Consider the following 21,759-nt stretch of genomic DNA (forward strand, 5'->3'; position numbering starts at 1 on the left):
TCTAGCCATTCAGGTTGAGGTTATCACTACGATGATCTGGAAAACTGAACCCAGCAGTAACAGCAGGAAAAGAAGAACTGTGCTGAAAGAAGAACTGTGTCAAAATACAAGTGGCTGGATGGATTCAAGATGTAACCTAGAGAATGTATCTCAGGGCCACCCTCCATGGGGGCAGGATATCTCAGCTGGTCTAACACCAGCATTCCTAGGCACTATTCCTTTAAATTTACAGGATAGCAGCTTGTCCGCATGGAGAAACAGCCATTTCCTCTACTCCCTTTGCAGGGATATCAGACCAAATTAAGATGGCAGAACAAGAAGTTCTCCTTTCCTGCACACACGAATTCCTAGGAAAAAGTCTAAAGCTGGTAGCTGAATGATTTACACAGTACTAGTATCCTTCAGAGAAGCAAATTAAAATAAACACACATCTGCAAGGTGAATTTACCATTCACTGTCAGAGAAGCAGTGGTGCATTGGTTCCCACACACACACGTGTAGTCTCCCGCATCCTGCAGATCTAGCTCACGAATTTCGAGCTCAGCAACGGCATCATCCTGTCGCATGATGTATTTTTCACTTGCTCTGAGTATTTTGTTCCCTTTCTTCCATGACACAGATGCAGCCTTGGTCAGCTCGCAGTGCAGAGTTGCTGTTTGGCATTCTATGGCCTCCAGGTTCTTCAGTTCTTCTTTGAATATTGCAGGCAGGGCTGAAGGTCACAGAACGGACAAAGACATTAAAAACGACAAAATCCACACAGCTGATGGTAGGGAGAGGGAGAAGTTTGCTAAGGTACAGAAGCAGAGAACACTTTACGGTGGGAACAGTTTCCGCATAATTCTAGGACATTAAACAAACCAATAGGCAAAGAAGAAAATCAGCCTGGATGCAACCAGATCTTAGAGACAGCTTACAAGTTAAATGAAACAAATTCAACCACAGGTGAACACACAACAAATAGCAGATGAGCTGGTAGAGAAATACACGGTGTTGACAATACAGAATAGATGTATATGGTTTTTACCATGCACTGTCAAGGCAGCTGTTGTCTCCTGTTCTCCACACACGCAAGTGTATTCTCCAGCATCCTTCAATTCTACGTCATGGATAAGCAGCTTTGTGACCGTGCCCTCCTGTCTCATTTTGTATTTGTCGCTGACTTTAAGCAAACTGCTCCCCTTTCTCCACTCTACTTGAGCGACTTTGGTCAGCTCACAGTGCAGAGTGGCTGTTTGACCTTCTGTTACTTCCTCGTCCTTCAGGCTTTCCTTGATGCCTGCAGGCAGAGCTGAGGATGTAATGGACAGAGTGTTAAAAATGGAGCAGCAAACACAACCTCCAGGTGAAGGGCAGGGGTGGGGGAAGGAAAAGCTAGAGGAAGAGTGGCGAGCTGCCTTAGGGCCTGATCTTGCATGTACTTCACAAGAGGATCAGGTCCTAAATATATGTATTGCATTAGGAGTTGGGGTGCAGGTCTTTCCAAATAAACCATAAAATGTGAATTAATTCTCATGACCATGACATGTAAAGTCAGACTCAGAGAAACTATGCAGAGATGACAACGGACACAGGCAACAAAACAAATCCAACCCATAAGCCTGATAATTAGGACATCTACATGATAATGGTTATTACCGTATACTGCTAAGGAAGCTGTGCACTGCTTGTCCCCACACACGCAAGTATAATCACCAGCATCATTCTCATTTAGATTATGGATCACCAGTTCTGCAGTGGCATCCTTCTGCCTCATTTTGTATTTCTCACTAGGTTTGAGTAACGTACATCCCTTTTTCCACTCCACTGAAGCCGTTTTGGTCAACTCACAGCGCAGAGTGACTACTCCACCCTCAGTAGCTTCTTCATTTCTTAATTCTTCTTTGAAGAGAGCAGGAAGGGCTAAGAACAAAGCAAACATTTTCATGACATGCTGTACTTGGTCACCAAAACAAAAAGAATAAACAGCAGGAATGGGAGGAAGTCTTCATGTATAGACAAAGCTCTAATTTCCTCAGTATAATTCAGTCTGAGAAAATAACATAGCCGGTTACACCATGGTCAGGAAGAAAAGCTAAAGAAAAAATATATAAGGTTTTGCCTTATGTGCTAAGGATACCTACAGAACTAGCCCAAGAGTCAGAATGAAGCTGAGGAGCAGAATTGGACTGACCTCTCGAAAGTGCTTGGGTAATAATAAAAAAGAAAAAGAAGAGGAAGGGTGTCTCCATTGTGGACATCTGATAAAGGCCATCACAGCAGGAAGTTCAGGTGTATCCTCATACCTATCCCCCTTTTGAAACAGCTAACAATCATTCGGAGCATAAGACTGGATGGTAATGTGGTAATATTAGTCGGGGAAGCAATAGGATGGGACAATGTCTGCTAAATCTTTGGAATGGCGTGAAGACCACTGTTGTACATAGAATGTGTAGGAAAGAACAGGAGAGAAGGCTCTCCAAGTTCTGACTCTGACTAGTAAGAAATAAATATTTGAGACTACGGATGAAGAGGATAACTGGGCTCACACCAATTATGAAGCAGAAGAGCTCATGGTTTTTAGAAATAGCAATAATGGAGAAGAACAAAAGGAAACTTCTGTTTGCAGCAAGAAAGCAAGATTAAATAAATGCAAGAATTGTTATTTATGACCAAGCAGAAACAAACTTACAGGACAAGGCAGTGTGAGAAAGCGGTAACTTCTTGAAGAAACAATATCAAGGGCAATAATTACAATATTAACTACAAACTATCCCTCCTCAAGGAAACATCAGGAATAGCCTGCCTAAATCACAAATTCTTCAATGGCCTGAAACTCAAGAGACCTATAAAATGCGAGAGATATTAATGAGCGTGAAGTAATTATTACAGAACATAGGGCCAAAATGAGAAAGGCCAGGTACCCTGCATGTCTCAAGAAGTTCAGGGGCAGTTCCTCATTCCTGGGCTCTGTCATCTGATGGGCAAAGGGAGGGAGAAACTCACAGTGGAAGAATGAATTGAGCAAAGCTCCTCAAGACTCTGTCTGGAGTTCAGTACTATTCAGGATTTTCTTTAGTGATGTGGACAATGAAATTCAGAGTAGTCTTATTAAATTTGCAGATGATACAAAGCTGGGAAGGAAGAGAAGCTCAAAGCACTTTGCGAGAGGATTAGGATGAAGAGGATCTTGACAAAACAGTGGTGTGAAAAATAGGCTGCAATTCAGCAAGAGCAGGTGCAAAATATATTCAGGAGCAGTCAGCAACACAAGTACAAGATGGGGAGCAATAGGGAGCAGATCTGCAGAGAGGGATTTGGGGTTAACAAGAGATCACATAGCAAATTCAAGTCAAAAGTGCAATTTCGATGTGAATAAAGCAATCATCATAATAGGATATATAAACGGGAGTGTCATATGCAAGACATATGAAGTTCCTTCACCCTACTCCACTCTGCTAAAACCTCAGATGGAGCATTTTTGTCCATTTTGGGGCACCACACTTCTAGAAAGATGTGGATCAACTGAAGATGGTCCGGAAAGCAACAAGGGTGGGCCAAAGTCTGGAAAACATGACTTATGCAGAAAAAGTAAAAGACTTGAAGTTGCTTAGGCCAGAAAAGAGAAGATAAAATGGAGACATGACAAAAGTTTTCAAATCTGTAGAAGAGTTTCAGAAAGAGAATGATAATAAATATTTCTCCATGTCCACAGAAAATGGGACAAGAAGTAATGACTTAAGCCAACCTAAGAAAGATTTTGGTTTGGCACTGGGAAGAACTTTCCAGCAATAATGATAGTCAGGCAGTGGAGTGAGTTATTGAAGGTATTGTGGATTCTTTACCACTGGAGGTTTTTAAGCACAGGCTAGGCAGAGGTGCCTTGGGGCTCAAGGGTGGACTAGATAATCTGCAGAATCCTTTCCAGTTCTATTTTCTATAGTTAAACTGGGGGTTCAAGACTGAAATCATCCTTTTTATTGGTAAATATCAAGATGAAAAGGTCTTGGTAGCAGAGCAAAGAAACTGACTCGTTGACTTTCCAGGTGAGAAAGATGGATGTAACTCTACTGCTTGCTGTCCTCGCTGTCAAGTTCAAGAATCAAGTTCTGTTTGTGTTATTTAAAATTATCTGTCAAATCTTAACATAAAGTGATCTTAGATTTCAAGTGAAGAAAAATGAATGCACCAGCTACTCCATCTCTCCCCGCTCAAGTCCAAAGCAGGTAAAGCAAAACAAAAAATGCAAGCAAGTGGAATCCTTCAGCTTTAAGTGTGATATAAAGCAGTGTAACCATGCATCAACCAGAGCAGGAAGAGGAAAACAGAGAAGAATATTAGTATAACTAATGAAACTAGAATTCTAGTTAGAAATGGATGAAAATCAGAAAAAAAGGCAAGAAAACACATTATAAAAACAATTAATGATGGCAAGAGAAAGAATTCATTTTGAGTCAGTATTGAGGCTTCTAGAGGAGGTAAGAGAAATGTCACACATTAAAATCTGACTTTCTGATTCAGGTATTTTACCATGCACTATCAGTGCTGCAGTAGTCTTCTTGTCTCCACACACGCAGGTATAGTCCCCAGCATCCTTGACTTCTAAAGCATGGATCAGCAGTTGTGTAGTGGTACCTTCCTGTCTCATAGTGTATTTTTCACTTGATTTGAGCACTTTGTGCTTCTTTTTCCACTCCACAGAGGCAGCCCTAGATAGCTCACATTGGAGTGTGGCTGTTTCACCTTCTGTGGCTTCCTCATTCTTCATTTCTTCCTTGAAGTGTACAGGCAATGCTGAGGAATTCAAAATGAACAGAATGCATGACCATAGCAGCTATCCAAATAACTATTTATCTGTGGTCCATGGACTACATGTGACAAGCAAAGCTTTCCCTAATAACGCAGGATTAATGATCACTCTGAGAACCACATGATGGTGACTTGAGAAAGGTGGAGAACACCTTGCTCACAAGGCAGAGGTTTTTCTTACAGACTGGTCTTTGGAAGGAAAATAGAGAACCACACCAGTCTCGATTTCTTCAAACTCTGCAGGACTGAGTCCTGCATTACTTTGGCTATTGCCTAGCAAAACAGAAAATAAAGCCTAACTGGAATGTCTGTTCTATCGCAATGCAAATCATTTCTAAAAAGGTTTGTAAATGATAGCTATCTGAGGCATCAATCTCACTTTTCCATGAGATGTCTCCTCAGAACATGGTTAAGTAGACCTTAACTGTCATATTATTCTCAAAGAATGTTTAATACCAGGCTGAAAACTATCTCAAAAATATCCCATCATTAAATCGTAATATTCTCTGCCTTAGGATTGTAACGTCATTACAATCAACATAGTGATGACATATGATAGTCCTTTTTTAGGAACTACTACTGAACATGAACATCAAAGTGAGTTGGAACCAAGACGAATATCCCAACGGAACCTGGAATTTTTGCAGTGAATGCTTGACCAGTACCTGATACTGACCAGCACATTCAGGCCCTTATTTCTATGTCCATCCAGTTTTCTAAACTGATCAGAAACAGGGTTCCAATTTCGAAGCTGATACTACCATGCTTTTAAAAAACAGATGGTTGAAAATAATGCACTGAAATGGGAATATATTTTTTACCGTTCACTTTTAGTGCAGCTGTGGTTTCCTGATCTCCATAGCGGCATGTGTAATCTCCAGCATCTGTCAGATCTAAATCACGAATCATCAGCTCGGCAATTGAGCCCTCAAGTTTTATGGTGAACTTCTCATCTGGCTTCAGGACTCTGTCACCTTTTCTCCATTCCACGGAAGCTGCAGGCTTGTTCAGTTCACAGCATAAAGTGGCCATGCCACTTTCTGTGGCTTCCATGTTCTTCAATTCTTTCTTAAAATGTGGAGGAAGGGCTGAAGATCATAGGTTAAGAGAGAGCACTTTAAAAATGAGGAAATACTGCATCTTGATTGCTCCACTGGATTAAAACCCTTAAGCTCTAAAAATTTTGATTAAAATATACAGTACCTGAGTGGCAAATTACAGTGATTTCAGGGGCATCCCTGCCTTTTGCTTTGCAATAGGCCACATTTGGCATTGTCACAACTGAACTGGAAATCAGTGTTGCAAAACTCAGTATCAGAAGATATGCTTTAAAGGCATTTTAAGATATAAATAGTAGAAAGCTGACCCTGAACTTTCAAGGAACTACGCACAGCTCTAGCCTGTGCTAAGATTAGATGAATACTTAAAATGAACACGATCCGTTACTTAACCTCCAAGACACAGTGTATCATTCCTACCTGTCTTTCTCTATTTTATCACAACGGATAATCACCTTTTAATTCCATTCAAGAAAAAATAAATGAAATCTCAGTGATACACCTAGAGAAATTAATTCTCTGGAAATACGTAAAGTGTTATTTATGACTTCACCAAGGTCTTCATTATCTACCTCCAGATTGTATTAACAAGAAAAAACAGGGACTAAAAAGACTGTATGATGCTATTTATCAGCCCCAAGTGAGGGAAAGATATCCCCAGCGCTTGGTACAGCTGTCATAAAATTTAAAATAATAGATGGAATCAAGATCAGTTTGTGATCCTGCTTGAGATCACAGATGACAATGCAGAAAATCCCTATTAAACCCATGTATTTTACCATGCACTGTCAATGACGCAGTCGTCGTCTTGTCTCCGCACACACATGTGTAATCTCCCGCATCTTGCTCCTCCAAGCCATGGACTGTCAACTCCGCAATGGAATCCTTCAATCTCATTTTGTACTTGTCACTAGGCTTGAGGACTTCTTGCCCTCTCCTCCACTCCACTGGAGCGGATTTAGTTAGCTCACAGCGTAGAGTAGCTGTTCCGTCTTCTGTGGCTTCCATATTAATGAGTTCTTTTTTGAATAATGCAGGCAAAGCTAAGGGATGTAATATAAACAAAGAGTCCATCAAAACCATTAATCAGACCTTGAGGAGCACAGGACTAGGTTCTGAGCCCTGTCCTTCGCTATTAGAGCAAACTAAATCACAGTCTCCTTCAACAGTGATCCTGCACTGTCTTGAAAATTGCATCTATTAGAAAACTACTGCGGGACCTTAGAGGGATAATTGTCACAATAACCTTCTTCTAATGTTGACTTATGCAGCATGCTCACCATTTCCCAGCTGATTCCAATAGTCCTCTGTATCTACTGCCATGTGAGTCCATCTGTCCTGAACACTAATCACTTGACTGAAAGTCATTGCCCTTGATGACAGCCTTGTTTTTTGCAGATCTCTACAGGAAATACCTTCCCCGATATCATAATTTCCCTTTCTTGATCAGAAAAAAACTGGCAAACTAACTTTAGGTGCACCTTTAAGCCATAATTTCCAAGGGCATAATGGCTCTAATATCAGGAACTGGGGGCAGGGGGAGGTTTTTCAGCAAGTGACTGGCACGGGGAAGAAAATGCTAGTTTAGAGGAAGGGAAGAACAGAAGTGTATTTGATCAGGATAAAGAAGAGGAAGGAAAAGCATGCAGAGAAATCTGAGAGAAGAGAGAGTTTTGCCTCCACAGTTTTGTCCATGTCCTTAAAAGCATTTCAGCATTAAGGTATATCTCAAATGAAAACAATTCTTTCATTTACTGGAACTACATGTGAATTGCCTCTGCTAAAGCATAACCAAGACTGTTACACTATTCACCATGGCAGAGGGAGGAACAAAATTTCTCTCACTACTCCTTAAATCAGGACCTTCAGAAAAATGGTTTGGGTTTTTCTTCCCCATCAGCAGGATGTATCACAGTCCTGCAAGGAAGAAGCACAGTCATCCATTCCTGAACAAAAAAAAACCCCTCTTCCTAACTGAGCTCAGCATTTTTAAAACAAACTTTCCTTCAAGTTAAGCACTGAAATCCACTGATGCAAGTGAGACGTGAGTGCCAAATTCTCTGAAAACAAACATGTTGTGAGAGGCCTAGTCACTTCTGGCCTTACATATGGGTGCTTTTTTCGCTTTAAAATGAGCCAGCAGACCAAGAAAAGGCTGCAGAATCAAAACATCAAAACAGGCAAGAAAGGGACATCTCAAAGAAAAGGGGGATCTCTGAGATACCGCTACCATAAGCGAGAATTGGTTTCTTTACCATGGACTGTCAATACAGCCGAGGTCTTCTGATCTCCACACACACACATATATTCTCCTGTATCTTCTACCTCCAGGTCTCGTATCAGTAGTTCTGCAGAAGTATCTTCCTGTCTCATCCTATACTTATCACTCGGTTTGAGAAGCTTGTCCCCTTTTTTCCACTCCACCGGGACACCGACTTTGCTTAGCTCACAGCTCAGAGTGGCTGTTGCACCATCTGTGGCTTCTCTGTTCTTCAGCCCTTCTTTGAAAAACGCAGGCAAAGCTGAGAGACAGCAAGATGGGCAGTGAGACGTAATGCTCCAAAGAGTTAAAATTAAACATCCTCCTCCTTGTCCCTATTATCTTGAACTGATATGCCAATACAAGAACATAAACTGTCACAAGCCTCCAGGAATCAGTATGAGGAAAGAAATCGTATCACCAGGCAAGGACTCAATAGTTGCAGTAATACACAGAGATATTTTACATGTACTTAGAGTCACAGATCAATACAGACAGAAGTAGAAAACATCAGTAGAAAACCCAATTTTTTCCTGTAAAATTTCAAGCAAAAAATAAATCTTAATTTGAAATTTTTGAAAAAAAATTGGTTTTCTCATATGAACTTTTAAACTGAAATGCAAGGAGGATGTTCGCTCTGCCTTCACATATTTAAGCAAATGAAAAGACATTCGACATAAAAAATGAAACACTGAAGTTTCATTCTAAAATGTCAGTTTGAAATGAAAATATTCATTTCAGTACATGGTGGGAAAACGAACATTTTTACCTGAACTGACATTCTCTTTCAAACACATCCGTTTCAGCAAAAATCAAAGTTCTCACTGAGAATGACTGGCAGCTAGAAGGTTTCAGCTTGCTTTACACATGAGACTAACTGAATACAATGACAACTGGCCCGTATGTATAAAAGCACCTTGTTGTCCCAGGAATGAAGTATGGGAGTAAGATTGCAAGTTCCCTGAAAAAAGCTTATCGGGGAATAACCTAATTTCTATGAATTTTTGGAAACCTAAAAATCGCTAAGTCACAGTGAAGGAGGTGGCAGGGCGCACTGGGTGCCCATCCAAATGAACGGAGGAAACACTACAGTTACTTTAAGCACGTTTCTGGGTTTGCGTGTTTTACCATGTACTGTTAAAACAGCCATAGTCTGCTGGTCTCCGCACACACAGCAATAATTTCCAGCATCCGCCGTGTCTACGTTTTGGATTATGAGCTCAGCAACGACACCTTCTCGTTTCATTCTATACTTGTCACTTGATTTGAGGGTCTTGAGTCCCTTTTTCCACTCCACGTTAGCGGCAGCCTTGTTCAGCTCGCAGCGCAGAGAGACGCTTTTACCTTCCGTAGCTTCTTCATCCACCAGTTCTTTGATGAAAAGAGTAGGTAGGACTGTAGAGTAAATGCAATATGGACACGGCATCAAAGCTGAGAAAGTCTGACCCATGAACTTACTCTCTTTTCTTATTTCTCTGCAGCTGCATGTCACTGATGCCATAAAACCTTTACATTTCAGGACTGTGTTAAAATCTCTAGCATTTCAAGAGATTTCAGTTTGCCTTTTAATTTCCTGTCCTCACCCTTTAAAATCTGCTTCAAAAGCCTGTCTTTCTATCTGCAGCCTTAGTTGACAAGATCGAGTCATCACCCTTTATTATATGCATCAACAGAAGTATAGGCATAAAACCAGAGGCCACATTTCAACGTGAGGCCTAAAGCTTTTTCTTTCCTTTGAGAGAACCAGCGGTTCCACAGAAATGCCCGATTTATTGCACTGTCTGTACTTCTATAAACAGGGCTCCTTCAAATAAAACAGTTGCAAACAGGCTGCCAGCTTTCTGCAGAGATAAAATACGTGCTTTGGGAGACTAAAAAAAATAATTGACAAAAAAGGGGTGGGAACTGCAGGAGCATAAAAAGGCTGCGTTTTCATTAAGACAGTCAGTGTGTAGCATCATATACTGACAAAAGCTTGCTCATCTTGGGAGCAACGTTCTAAGTAACACAAAGCAAATATTAGTCCCACTTTTAGGACAATTCCTGTGGGAAAACTTTTAAACAAGCAGCTACACTGGACTAGGAGATTGTACTGAGCTGGGAACCTGTACTCCATTTGCTGTTTAAACATAGCATCTAGGAAGACAAACAGCACATCAAGAAGAGATCGGGTAAAAAGAGAGAGAAGAAAAACAGGAAAGAAAAATCAATCAGCAATGGAGGAGCTGGAAAATATACAGGAAAAAGATGCAATAGGAGAAAAAGATGAAGAGTGTCTGGAATATACAGGTTTACTTGGGGCATGCGCCTCGGATTTCTTTTTACCATTTACTATCAACGCAGCTGTAGTCTGTTGATCTCCACACGCGCAGCTGTAATCGCCAGCGTCTGTCAAATCCAAATCCTGGATCATCAGCTCCACAAAGGGGCCTTCCTGTTTTATTTTGTATTTCTCACTTGGCTTGAGAACCTGATGCCCCTTTCTCCATGCGGCCGGGGCTGACTTGCTGAGTTTACACTGCAAAGCGACTGCCTCTCCCTCCGTAGCTTTCTTGTTCACCAGTTCTTCTTGGAAGAGGATAGGCAAGGCTGAAGGACGCAATACCAACAGAGACGGAATCAGAGCTAGAATGAAATGACCTGGACTTTTCCGTGAGCTACCAGACTGCAGCATATACATTTAGTTAAACATGCGTTACTGCTAGATGAATAGAGTGGTAAGTTTGGGGGGGGGGGGGGAGAACTCCTACAGTAAAGGAAAAGAAATGAGAGAAAACAGCACAGAACCTAGCTATGCTGCGTCAAAGCAAAAAAGCACAGGGAAATGTCCTTTAGCAGGGTGACTCATAGTCATCACAGAGCTAAGAACATGAAACCTCTCCAAGAAACCATACTGGCAGGTCCTCAGAAGATCAGAAAACACCGAGTGTCCAACACACGAAGTTTCAGGGAAGGGCTAAATGATAAACAGGGGTAGAACGTTTACCGTTCACTCGCAAAGCAGCTGTTGTCTTCTGGTCTTCGCACACGCAAGTGTAATTCCCAGCATCCGTCAATTCCAGATCCTGGATTACCAGCTCGGCAAAACGGCCTTCCTGTCTCATTTTGTATTTGCTGCTTGGCATCAGCACCTTCTCGTCCTTCCTCCACTCGACCGAGTCAACCGCCTTGCTCAGCTCGCACTGCAGAGTGGCCGTTCCGCTCTCTGTGCCTTCCTCGTTCTTCAGTTCTTTTTTGAAACGAACTGGCAGGGCTGAGAGACGCACAATGAACAGGCATTGCAACTCAAAGCCTTACCCCAGCACCTCCGGTAAAAGGCTGAACTGTGATTTATCACGTAACTACCCAGGCCTTATTCCACCACTCTTATCCTCAAACACATCCTGCCATTTCTCTGGCTGGAAGAAAAAAACCCTTAAGTGAATTGTTCTTTGGGAATCAAAGCCTCTGATTTGGTTTGGATCACACATATTATTGACAAACTTATCCTCATCATTAAGGGTGCTAAGCCCTCCTTAACAGAAAATCCCAAGGTGTCTTATGTTTCCATACTAATTCAATAAAACACACAAGCACGTCAGCAGCATTCATTTGAGAAAGGTCTCTGGGAAGACAGCACAACACACATACATGCAACACAGAGCACACTGAACGCTGATGCTGGATGGGGAATGGAGAAAGCAGTGACATGGTAACATGAAAAATAAGGATGAAAAAAGTAGAAGCGAGACATAAAGATAGGTGTTGTTAGGAACTACGCAGAAAGGAGGATGGAGGGGATGGACAAAAACGTTCCAGAGTTTCACGGGTCATTTCTGACTTTTTACCATTCACTGATAAGGCTGCTGTGGTTTTTTCGTTTCCCACTACACAGGTATAGTCTCCAGCATCCTTTGAGTCCAGATCGTGGATCAGCAGCTCAGCCACAGCACCCTCTCGTTTCATCCTGTACTTCTTACTTGGTCTGAGAACAGTGTGCCCCTTCCTCCACTCCACGGGGGCCTCCCTGCTCAGCTCGCAGCGTAGGCTGGCTGTCCCCCCTTCCAAAGCTTCCAAGCTCTTAAGATCTTCTTTGATGAGTGCACAGATGGCTGAGGGATGAAGCGTTCATTTTATTTAAGGGGCATCGGTACCAATCGGTTACCTCATAAGGGACTTAAACAGTGCCAAAAACAATTCCCTTGGTATACAGCTAATTAACTGCGACTCACCTGCACTTCCAGGACTTTAGTTGCATTTATATTAGCACACCATGAAATCAAGGGAAATAAAAACAAGATAATTATTTTACAATAATTTGATATCAAAGTAAGAACTCCTCTGTTGCCCAAATACTGTTGGTCACAGACACATGAAAAAAATGGCTCAGTAGCTGATGGAAAGAACTGCACAGTCTCTAACAAAATAGCCGAGGCCATTCTTACCTCCTGGCTTAGAGCTCAGACAAGTGTCTCTGTCCAGAGCAGAAAACAGAATAGTTATTTCAGAAGCAAGGATAGATATTTTACCAGACCAGGAATATTTGATTGGCAGGACCTAGCAGGACCATGGCAAAAACAACAACAAATAGTCACAAGCCGGTATCTTATTCTTACCGTGGATTTTGACTTGGGCTGTGGTCTGCTGGTCTCCAGTGTCACAGGTGTATCTTCCTGCATCTTCTGCCTCTGCATTATGAATCACCAGCTCCGCCACTGTCCCCTTCTGCTTCATTTCATATTTGGCACTTGCCTGGATCGTCTCTCCTCCCTTCTTCCACACCACAGGTGCGTCAGGTTTTGTGAGTTCACAGCGCAAAGAGACAGTTTTCCCCTCTTCCATTTCCGTGCTCTCCAGGGTTTGTTTGAAGAGGACAGGCACAGCTAGAGCACAGAAACACAGAGATCAGGTATGGCACGTACCTTCTCCTGTTCTTCTCCCGCTGTGCAATAAGCACTCCAGGGCAGCTGTCACTCCTTAAAACTAACACACTTCCAGCAAGTCCTCTTTCATAAGAGCAGAGCAGTGGGATAGGCAGCAGCAGAGAGTTTTCTTCCCAACCATGTCACTCTGTTTGGGAGCAGGAAGAAAACTCTCTCCCAGGTATTATCAGATCATTAGGGATTCCTTGGGGTATGAGAGAAGTTTCTCTTATCTTTTGTAGGGACTACTTCACGGTCCTCTGCGCATCCTCACCTATCAAATCCCCAGCCGCTGCAGGGCTCTGTGACAGTACTCACGCCCTCTCTCTCTCCTGCTTTCCTCTGTGGCATGCACTACTTTTCAAGGTCTCCAATTCTAATTCCAGTCTTAACCACAGCCATGTAAAATAGCTAATAGTTTGGGAACTCTGGCATGCAGCGTATAGAACATGAAACCTTAACATTTATTTCCACCTCAGTGGGAAGTTACAGGCCTAAAATCCCAGAAACATAATGTGAAACCACATTCAAGAAATACATAAATGTACTTACAAGTATACATATTATTGTTAAATTTTAACCATGAATTCACAGATGGCACTGCTGCAATAAAGAAGTGCTGTTTCTTTATAGCAACTCTATTACACAATGCATTAGGAAAGTGTTGCCACGTATCTAGTCTGCCTACCATTTACTTTCACCCGAGCAGTGGTCTTCAGTTCCCCAGCGCTGCAGGTATAGATCCCAGCGTCTACTGACTCGACATCTCGAATAATGAGTTCTGCCACAGTACCGTGCTGTTTAAACTCATACTTCTCGCTGGCATAGAGAACAGTGTCTCCCTTCATCCATTTCACTGGCATATCAGGTTTGCTGAGCTCACAGGTCAGCTTGACTTGTTTTCCTTCTTTAGCCTCTTCATTTTGGAGCTCTTGCTTGAAAAGAACAGGTTGCTCTGAAAGGGAATATTGCAAATGTTTAAGGAAATGCATGAGCTTGGAAATCACTTTTTTCCTTTTTGTTTCAACCCTTTTTGTTCAGATACAAAACTACAGAAACAAAAAAAAAAACTAGCAAGCAAACTAAATAGATTTTTTTTACAATTCAGCACTCCACAGCAGCAAAAAAATGCTTAAGACCATATACTTTTTTCTTTTAACTACTATTTGGACTATTCAAGACATTGCCACTATTACTGTTGTTACTGTAAGCACTAGCGTTAAACACTGCTGTTGCTACTAATGACACAAACAGTATGGAATTGGTTTCAGCACTCCAAAGAATAGCGTGAAATTTCAGCCCTCAAAGATCTTAAGCAGTGGCCAGTTACTTAGTTATTTGAATTTTGATTCCCTGTGCCCTCAGCAGTGAAAGGAAAACAGAAATGGTGTAATATAACGCAGAGACTCTGCCAGGGCCCAGGCGTTAAGAGAAAATTTCCTCCTTCAGCTTCCACATATCATTCCGGGATGACAGCCAGATCCATGGAGCGAGGCAGAGAAGACACAGAACAACAAAGGTCAGTGCCATCAGCGAACCAACTTCTGGAGAAGCTCCTGGTGATACAATTCTCAGAAGTTGGTCAGGGATGGGAGACACTGAACTGAGTTGCGGATTGCTGGTTGGAACTGGACCACAGACAGAAAAAGCTGCAAAACCTTACCGAGGCGATCTCATGCATAACACGGAGGACACAAAGAAACGACAAAGCATCTTCTGACACGACCAGTGGTACTAATTTCTCATTATGAGAACCAACAACATATTTTTAACAGACATGAAGGACAAGCTTAAAAACCAGCACAGAACAGACACAGAGAGGAAAGCAGAGCTGCCAGTGAAAGGGTCCCGGTGGAGATTCCCATTCAGGCTCTATCCCAGCCTGGGATTCCAGGCTTTAAGATGAGTTAGTGTAGAGCAGGCACTTATTGTGGAAGAGGAAGGAGGAAGAAACCTCTACTGAGGTCGTGAAAAGAAAGAACAGTTTCTTGCTGTCTTCTGCTGTCTTCTAGTACAGGCTTATGAACGCGCAAGTCTTCTCCCTGACCATCGCCGTGCCATCCTATCTCTGCTCAAGGAAAACCAGCGGAGGTATGCAGTGAACCATCCCCATACTATAATATTCCCATCTAAGGTCCAACAAACACACTGGCAGTTCTCCAGGATTACAAAACATTAATTCCCTAACTCTAGCTTTATTATACACCTAACACTATTCTTGAACATACACAGGTAAACATACGATGAGGCCTAATTTGTAGCATTTTTGCTCTTTTTTTCACCTATCCACATTATCTAGCAGTTATTTCTACTTATTCTAAACTCTCCTGCAGTTTTGATGCTTGAATTACCTTTAACAACCAAACTGGCGGATGTTTTCGTATCACCAGCTTCAAAAGTAATGACCCCCGAGTCCTTCAGTGAGAGTTTTTTCAAGGTTAGCAAGTGATATCCACCAGGCTGAGACTGGATGTCATTAAGTTCATTGGTATGGAGTGGGGTTTTATCCAAAAACCACTGCACTTTGCTATAGTCTACAGGAGAGATTCTGCATTTGAACACGGCAGATTCTCCTTCTAACACATTGACATCTTCCAGGTCTTCTGTTATTAGCACTTTCTGGCCTGAAAGGAACATAGATACATCTACTACTGGAATCTCCAGCTTCTAGCATGAAAATTGGTACGGAAAATTCCAAGACTTCTTGCACGAGTATTTCATAACAACAACAACAACAACAACAGAATCATGATAAAGAAGTCTGAAATATAACTCTCTTGTTACTGAACAAAACAATTATTCACAGGAAGATAATATACATATTTACAGGACACACACCAAAATAGGATGAAGACAACTTCAAAATAATAAAACACGTATAGTAGAACAAGTACTCAGTACATTGTAAACCCAGTATTATAACCTTTCTCCTAAAGGAACTACCTGGAACAGGGACAAAGTGAAGCTCTGAGTGCCACTGTGTCCTAGACATCAGTGAGCCTATGAGAACTACCTCTGCTTATTGTATTTTTCTGGAGCAAATATAGCTTTCTCTCTATGGGATATGACCACTCAGCTCCCCACTTCTTTGAGCTCAGCCCGAACACAAACACAGTGGGAAATGGAGCGTCTGTCTGGGTGCAGCTTTAATAAAAGGAAATACAAAACAGCCCTGAAAAACTGTATGTGTGTATATATATACATATATATAATGTGTGTGGGTGTGTGTACATATAAAAGGTTATCACTGTACACAAAGACATACCTAATGCTGCTCCTAGTTACAAAACCAGTAGACGGAGTTTTTACTGAACCGTAAGTACGATGCTGCCATATTCTTCATGACTTATATTTATTTTACATGTTACCTCTTCGAGCCAAATAATCTTGAGCTCTGTGACAGAGATGAGTGTTTTTTTCACTCAAAAAAGTAAGTGTCAGAAACCTCAAACCAAATTCAGACGGCTCAAATCCTGAGGCAACAAGGGGGATTAAGCACACCTCCTTGCTTCTCAAAGCTGCAGTGGCAGATGGTCAGAGGTGCAGGACTCAGCCTTAACCCCCAAGCCTTTAATAACTTCACAGCACGCTGCCACTGCAGCTCCGTGTGACTGTTCTCAGATTGTTCCTCCTATTCTCTTCATTGCTTCATCTATCTCATCTCAAGAGTTTCTCCCAAATGGGGCTGTGACGAGTGGACTGTGAGAAGCAGTAACAACCAAACTTCATTTTTTCCCTGTACGTACTGCCCTGTCATCTGCACTGGCCACCTCACCCCTTCCTCAGTTTGTTTGCTGCCTGTAACATCAAACAAAACCTGCTTGGGCTGTGCTTTTCAGGTGGAGGCTGCAATTCGCCTCTAAGGCACAGAGGGATGCTAAAAACATACAACGAGCACCGGACCACTCATCTACTCATCGTCTTTGAGAGGCCACTACTGGAAAGGGGCATCAAGAGACATGGAGAAAAAAGCCTAGAGGCAGAATAAGTTTTCCCTTGTCCAGCAGCAGGCACCACGAATCTTATGAATCATATATCCAGAAAGAAACACCAGCACCTCCTCACATCAGCATTTTGTTTTTTAAATCAGACCTAAAGTATTCCCAGTGTAAACGCTTCAGATCAACAGGTTGCTCTGCAAGTGCAGTTCTCAGTGTTGCTAAGATTTTGCCCATACGTCCTGCACTGTATATACACACCATGAGTCAGATATAGCCAGGAATCAGTGGCCGTACGCTGAGAAATAGATCTGCCTACGCATAGGTGGCAGCACTTAGACATCTGGCCATGCAGCCACCCAGAAGCACTGGGCTAGTTTGTATAGTTCCTTCCCTCCCAGGGTGTTTTGCCCTCCGCATGTCTGTCAACACAGGTCATGCACAGAGCTGCTGGTGAGACCAGACTGCTGGAGTTTCAGAGATCTGGCATAAATGTACAAGTTCCACCAAGGTAACACTTCCTGCTGGAGAAACAGGCTGTATAGTCATGTTCCTCCCATTTTACCTTGTACGACTAGCTTCGCTCTGGACTGGGCATCCCCAATGTCGCAGGTGTAAGTGTCATTGTCATTTTTCTCCAAGTTATTTATGGTCAGCTGCAGGAGTTTGCCTTTCTGGGTGATCTCGTATTTCCTGCTTGCCCTGAGTTCTGCTATGCCTTTCCTCCAGACCACAGAGGATGCGGCTTTCTCACTCTGGCACACAAAAACTGCAACTCCATTTTCATTGACTTTCAGATCTGAAAGTTCCTTGACAAAGTAATTGGGTTTTTCTGCAGGAAGAAAATAAAAGAGAGAATTTGTTACCCAACAAGTCCTCAGCATAAACAGCGCAATCTTGACTCTCCTCTGTCCCCAACTAGTAGAATCACAGAAAACAGAGATGGAAAGGATCTCAGAAGATCACCAAGCCCACTTCCTGCCATAGGATGTACCAGGTAAAATATTATCAGATATCTGGAAAGCTTAATGACATTGTACAGGTGATCGTGAGATCTCATCTGGCAAGCTGCATATAATGTTTGATGCCCATATTCAAAAAAAATTAATACAAATTGACATTTTTGATTAGCTCATCAATTAATGCAAAAGATTCTTCAGGACCTAGAAGGTTTTTTTGCAGAATTTTTAAAAAAATTTTAATCCATAGAAATCTTTGAAAACCAAATTTGGTCCTGTTTAGGGAAACAGGAGAGAAGAACATCTCCCGCAGGTTGCAAATTTTTACCCCAACTTTTATACTTTCCAGCCCCTGCGTGCCCTTCTGCTGACCTTGCACCGTGATCCTGGCTTTCGTTTTTGAGACCTCTGTCTCACAGGTGTACTCCCCGCTGTCCTTGACTGTGGAGTCATGGATGATCATTCTGGCTTGTGTTCCCTCTTGCTGCAAGTCGTATTTCTGGCTTTTTCGGATTGCTTTGCCATCCTTGTACCACCGAATGCTTGCATCGGGTTTTGACAATTCGCAGCTCAGGCAGATGTCCTGCCCTGCTGCTGCTGTTTCATCCTCCAGTTGTTTTGTAACCTCTGTAGGTTTTTCTGAAGGAGAAAAGAGTCCTGAATAAAAATCTACAATCATGATCAATATAGGGAGTTTTGTTGTTTTTTCAACTAAAATATACAATAAATTTTCATGTTGCCCAATGAATGATTCAGGTTATGATGGGAACAGAGGGAAATAGAAGCGTTCTTGTTTAGTGCACATTCATTGCAGTTATGGGCTCTCAGTGAACAGTAGTGATCATTTATAGGAATTGCAGACTTGTCTGGATGGCATTCACATCAGAGGCTGTCATTTTGTCTTTACTGGCATGTGCATTTAGGGTGCGATTTACCTCACCAAATGCAGACATCAACCGTATGGAGATATGTTGTGGAGGCAACCACTCCAGGTCCCCTTTATAGCCAGCAGTGATCTACTCAGTACAGGCAATGGTGTTCAGGCAACAGTTCATTCTGTCCTAAATATGTCCAACTGTGGCAGAGGAACCATGTCCGAAAGCTACCCATTTCTTCTCTCTGCTGGCTACCCAGGGAGCCTTGGGGGACTATTTCAGATGCACACATTCTAGGTAGCAGCTGTGTGTACAGTTAGATATGATGAAGACCATCCCTTCAGCTTAGACTTAAAGGATATTTGCATTTACAGTTATTTGAACAGATCATTCTTGGTCCATTATTAATGGAGCTAGAGGTAGAGAGAAGTGCACTTGCAACACTAATCAGTGCATTCTGCAACTCTTCAAACATCTATAAAAAGTTTCAGCCTTTCGCTTGTTTTTCAGGGAAATTCTCAGTGCCTCTGGGCTCACAGGGAAGGTTGCTGTTCACTTCCATCACGTCAGGAGTTTGCCCTCATGGTTTACTGAGATACGCTATGAAAAGAAAACACTCAGACCCCATAATCAGTTTGATCTCATTACCTTTCACAACCAGAGAGGCCTTGGAGGTTAGACCACGGGCAGTGAAAATGACTTCTCCAGTATCAGCAACAGTCGCACTTTTGATATTGAGTGTATATTTCCGACCCATGTTAAATACTTCAAATTGCCCACCGCTTGCCACTTTGCTCCCATTCAGTGTCCAGTGGAAGTCATCGATGCTCTCATGGGACAAAATACACTCAAAAGTGCAATCTTCTCCCTCCTGGATTTCAGTATTCTTCAGCCGTTTGGTTATGCCAATGTTTAATTCTGGAAGGCAAAAAGTAGGTTAATACAATGATTATAACGAGAAAAGGCTTTAAAGACTGACATGAGCAGTGGTGTTATCATTTTTAGCTCATCTGGCTCGTTTATCTACAGGATTTGCAGGACAGCACTGCATTCCTTACTGATGCATTTGACGTGGGGAAGAGTTTTTCCGACACTTTCCCCTCAGAGTCACCGCAAGGCTATAGGAAAAGAACCATGTGAATCTCCTGGCTTCACTCTGGAATGACTGTGTGGAGAACAGCCTGCTCCGGGGAACAGAGTCAAGATTCAATAGGCTAGAGAGGGGAAAAGCTATCAGACCTAGGAAGCCTTTGGGATGCTGTGTGAAACAAAGGCTTTTGCCCATGCTGATCCGAGAAATGGGATGTTTGTGTTTGTTATTTTCTCACTGTCCAACCCCTCCTGGTGTTCAAAATGGACTGGAATTCAAAACTGGAATTCAAAAAATACCAAATAGGAGTTTGAAAGCCTTGAACACTCCTCCTTCCAACAGGCAGCCACAAGGATTAAAGGACCGGAGGAATTATTCGGGTCTTTAACAGACAATGTTCTAACTTTTACATTCCCACAACTGACTGAACTAATAGCTGAAACATGTGAAACACAAGGTTCTTTTATTTTAAGAAATTAGTAGCTCTTCTTGGGAGCATTTCTCCATTTTAGGGGTGTTCAGGAAAGAAACGTAATTGGCATGTTCTTGATATGTCCAGTGATTTTCATTAAAACACCAGGCACACTTACAAAAGAAGAATAACAAGGGGTGTTCAGACGTCATTGTGTTGTATAATAAATTCTGGCAACAACGGTTTACAGTGGAGACCCTTGAGGCTCATGGAAGAATAGGTGTGAGACAAAGTGACCAAACCCATACGTATTCCCAGCGCCCCTCGACTGGCCACCATTGACTACAGTACTTACCCTGAACGCCAACCTTTGACTTGGCAACATCAGTGCCAATATCACACGTGTATAAACCTGCATCTGTCTTTTCGAGGTCACAGATAAGGAGGCACAGGGTCTTCCCAGACTGCGTCTGCTCATATTTGTCGCTAGAAGTGAGCTCCACACCATCCTTTTTCCAAACGGGTTTGACCTTCTCTTTGGAGACTTCACATTCCAGTTTAACCACACCTCGCTCCTCACCAAAAACATCGTCCAAGGACTTCATGAAGACAGCAGGCTTCTCTGAAGGTTAACAGGAACAAAATAGAGAACAATCAGGATATTTAAGTTGAGACGTTTTCAGCTGCTACCAGGCATTTAAAGAGGGCTTAAGTAAACTCCTACCAGAGCAGATGACACCAGTACAGGACCTCTCATACCTCATGATTTGAATGAGTTTGGGGGAAAGCAGAATTCATTAATGGGAGGATACAGGGATCAGGAAAGGCCTCCTGCATGGCCATGGAGTGGGAGCGATATTCAGCACTGTAATCGTGGTGCAGTGCTGTAATTTATGACTGTGCAGCTATGAGACTGCGAGGACTCCTTTTTTCTCTACGTTGCAGCATCTCTCAGATACAGGGTCTTGGCATCCCATGGGAGATGTAGTCACAGAGAATAGGGCCGAGGGCAAGCATGAAGAGTCTTAGCGAAGGCCAGAGGGACAACTTCATACTTCTGAGGCACAGATACTCAACAAGACAGACTAGGTTTAAGGAAGCACAGAATCGCCGAGGTTGGAAGGGACCTCTGGAGATCATCTAGTCCAACCCCCCTGCTCAAGCAGGGTCACCTAGAGCACGTTGCACAGGATCGCATCCAGGCGCGTTTTGAATATTTCCAGAGAAGGAGACTCCACAACCTCTCCGGGCAACCTGGTCTAGTGCTCTGTCACCCTCACAGTGAAGAAGTTTTTCCTCATGTTCAGATGGAAGTGTCTGTGTTTCAGTTTGTGCCCGTTGCCTCGCGTCCTGTCGCTGGGCACCACTGAAAAGAGTCTGGTCCCATCCTCTCGACACCCTCCCTTCAGATACTTGTACACGTTGATAAGATCTCCTCTCAGCCTTCTCTTCTCCAGGCTGAACAGGCCCAGCTCTCT

The 21,759-nt window shown here is 42.6% G+C and overlaps 1 protein-coding gene across 1 annotated transcript in view; it reads right to left on the reverse strand.

The window, feature by feature from the left end:
- LOC136991345 (obscurin-like) overlaps positions 1–21,759 on the reverse strand; it is a 144,635-nt gene that overhangs the window by 81,703 nt on the left and 41,173 nt on the right. The window contains 18 exon segments of the mRNA XM_067292211.1: positions 449–712; positions 1,028–1,291; positions 1,639–1,902; positions 4,510–4,773; positions 5,610–5,876; positions 6,626–6,889; positions 8,102–8,368; positions 9,235–9,501; positions 10,432–10,695; positions 11,093–11,359; positions 11,934–12,197; positions 12,702–12,968; positions 13,696–13,962; positions 15,359–15,631; positions 17,511–17,777; positions 18,277–18,543; positions 19,428–19,697; positions 20,637–20,903. Coding sequence (XP_067148312.1) covers positions 449–712; positions 1,028–1,291; positions 1,639–1,902; positions 4,510–4,773; positions 5,610–5,876; positions 6,626–6,889; positions 8,102–8,368; positions 9,235–9,501; positions 10,432–10,695; positions 11,093–11,359; positions 11,934–12,197; positions 12,702–12,968; positions 13,696–13,962; positions 15,359–15,631; positions 17,511–17,777; positions 18,277–18,543; positions 19,428–19,697; positions 20,637–20,903 — 4,794 coding nt within the window.

Source organism: Apteryx mantelli, chromosome 2 (assembly GCF_036417845.1).
Source record: "Apteryx mantelli isolate bAptMan1 chromosome 2, bAptMan1.hap1, whole genome shotgun sequence".
NCBI classification, from domain to species: domain Eukaryota; kingdom Metazoa; phylum Chordata; class Aves; order Apterygiformes; family Apterygidae; genus Apteryx; species Apteryx mantelli.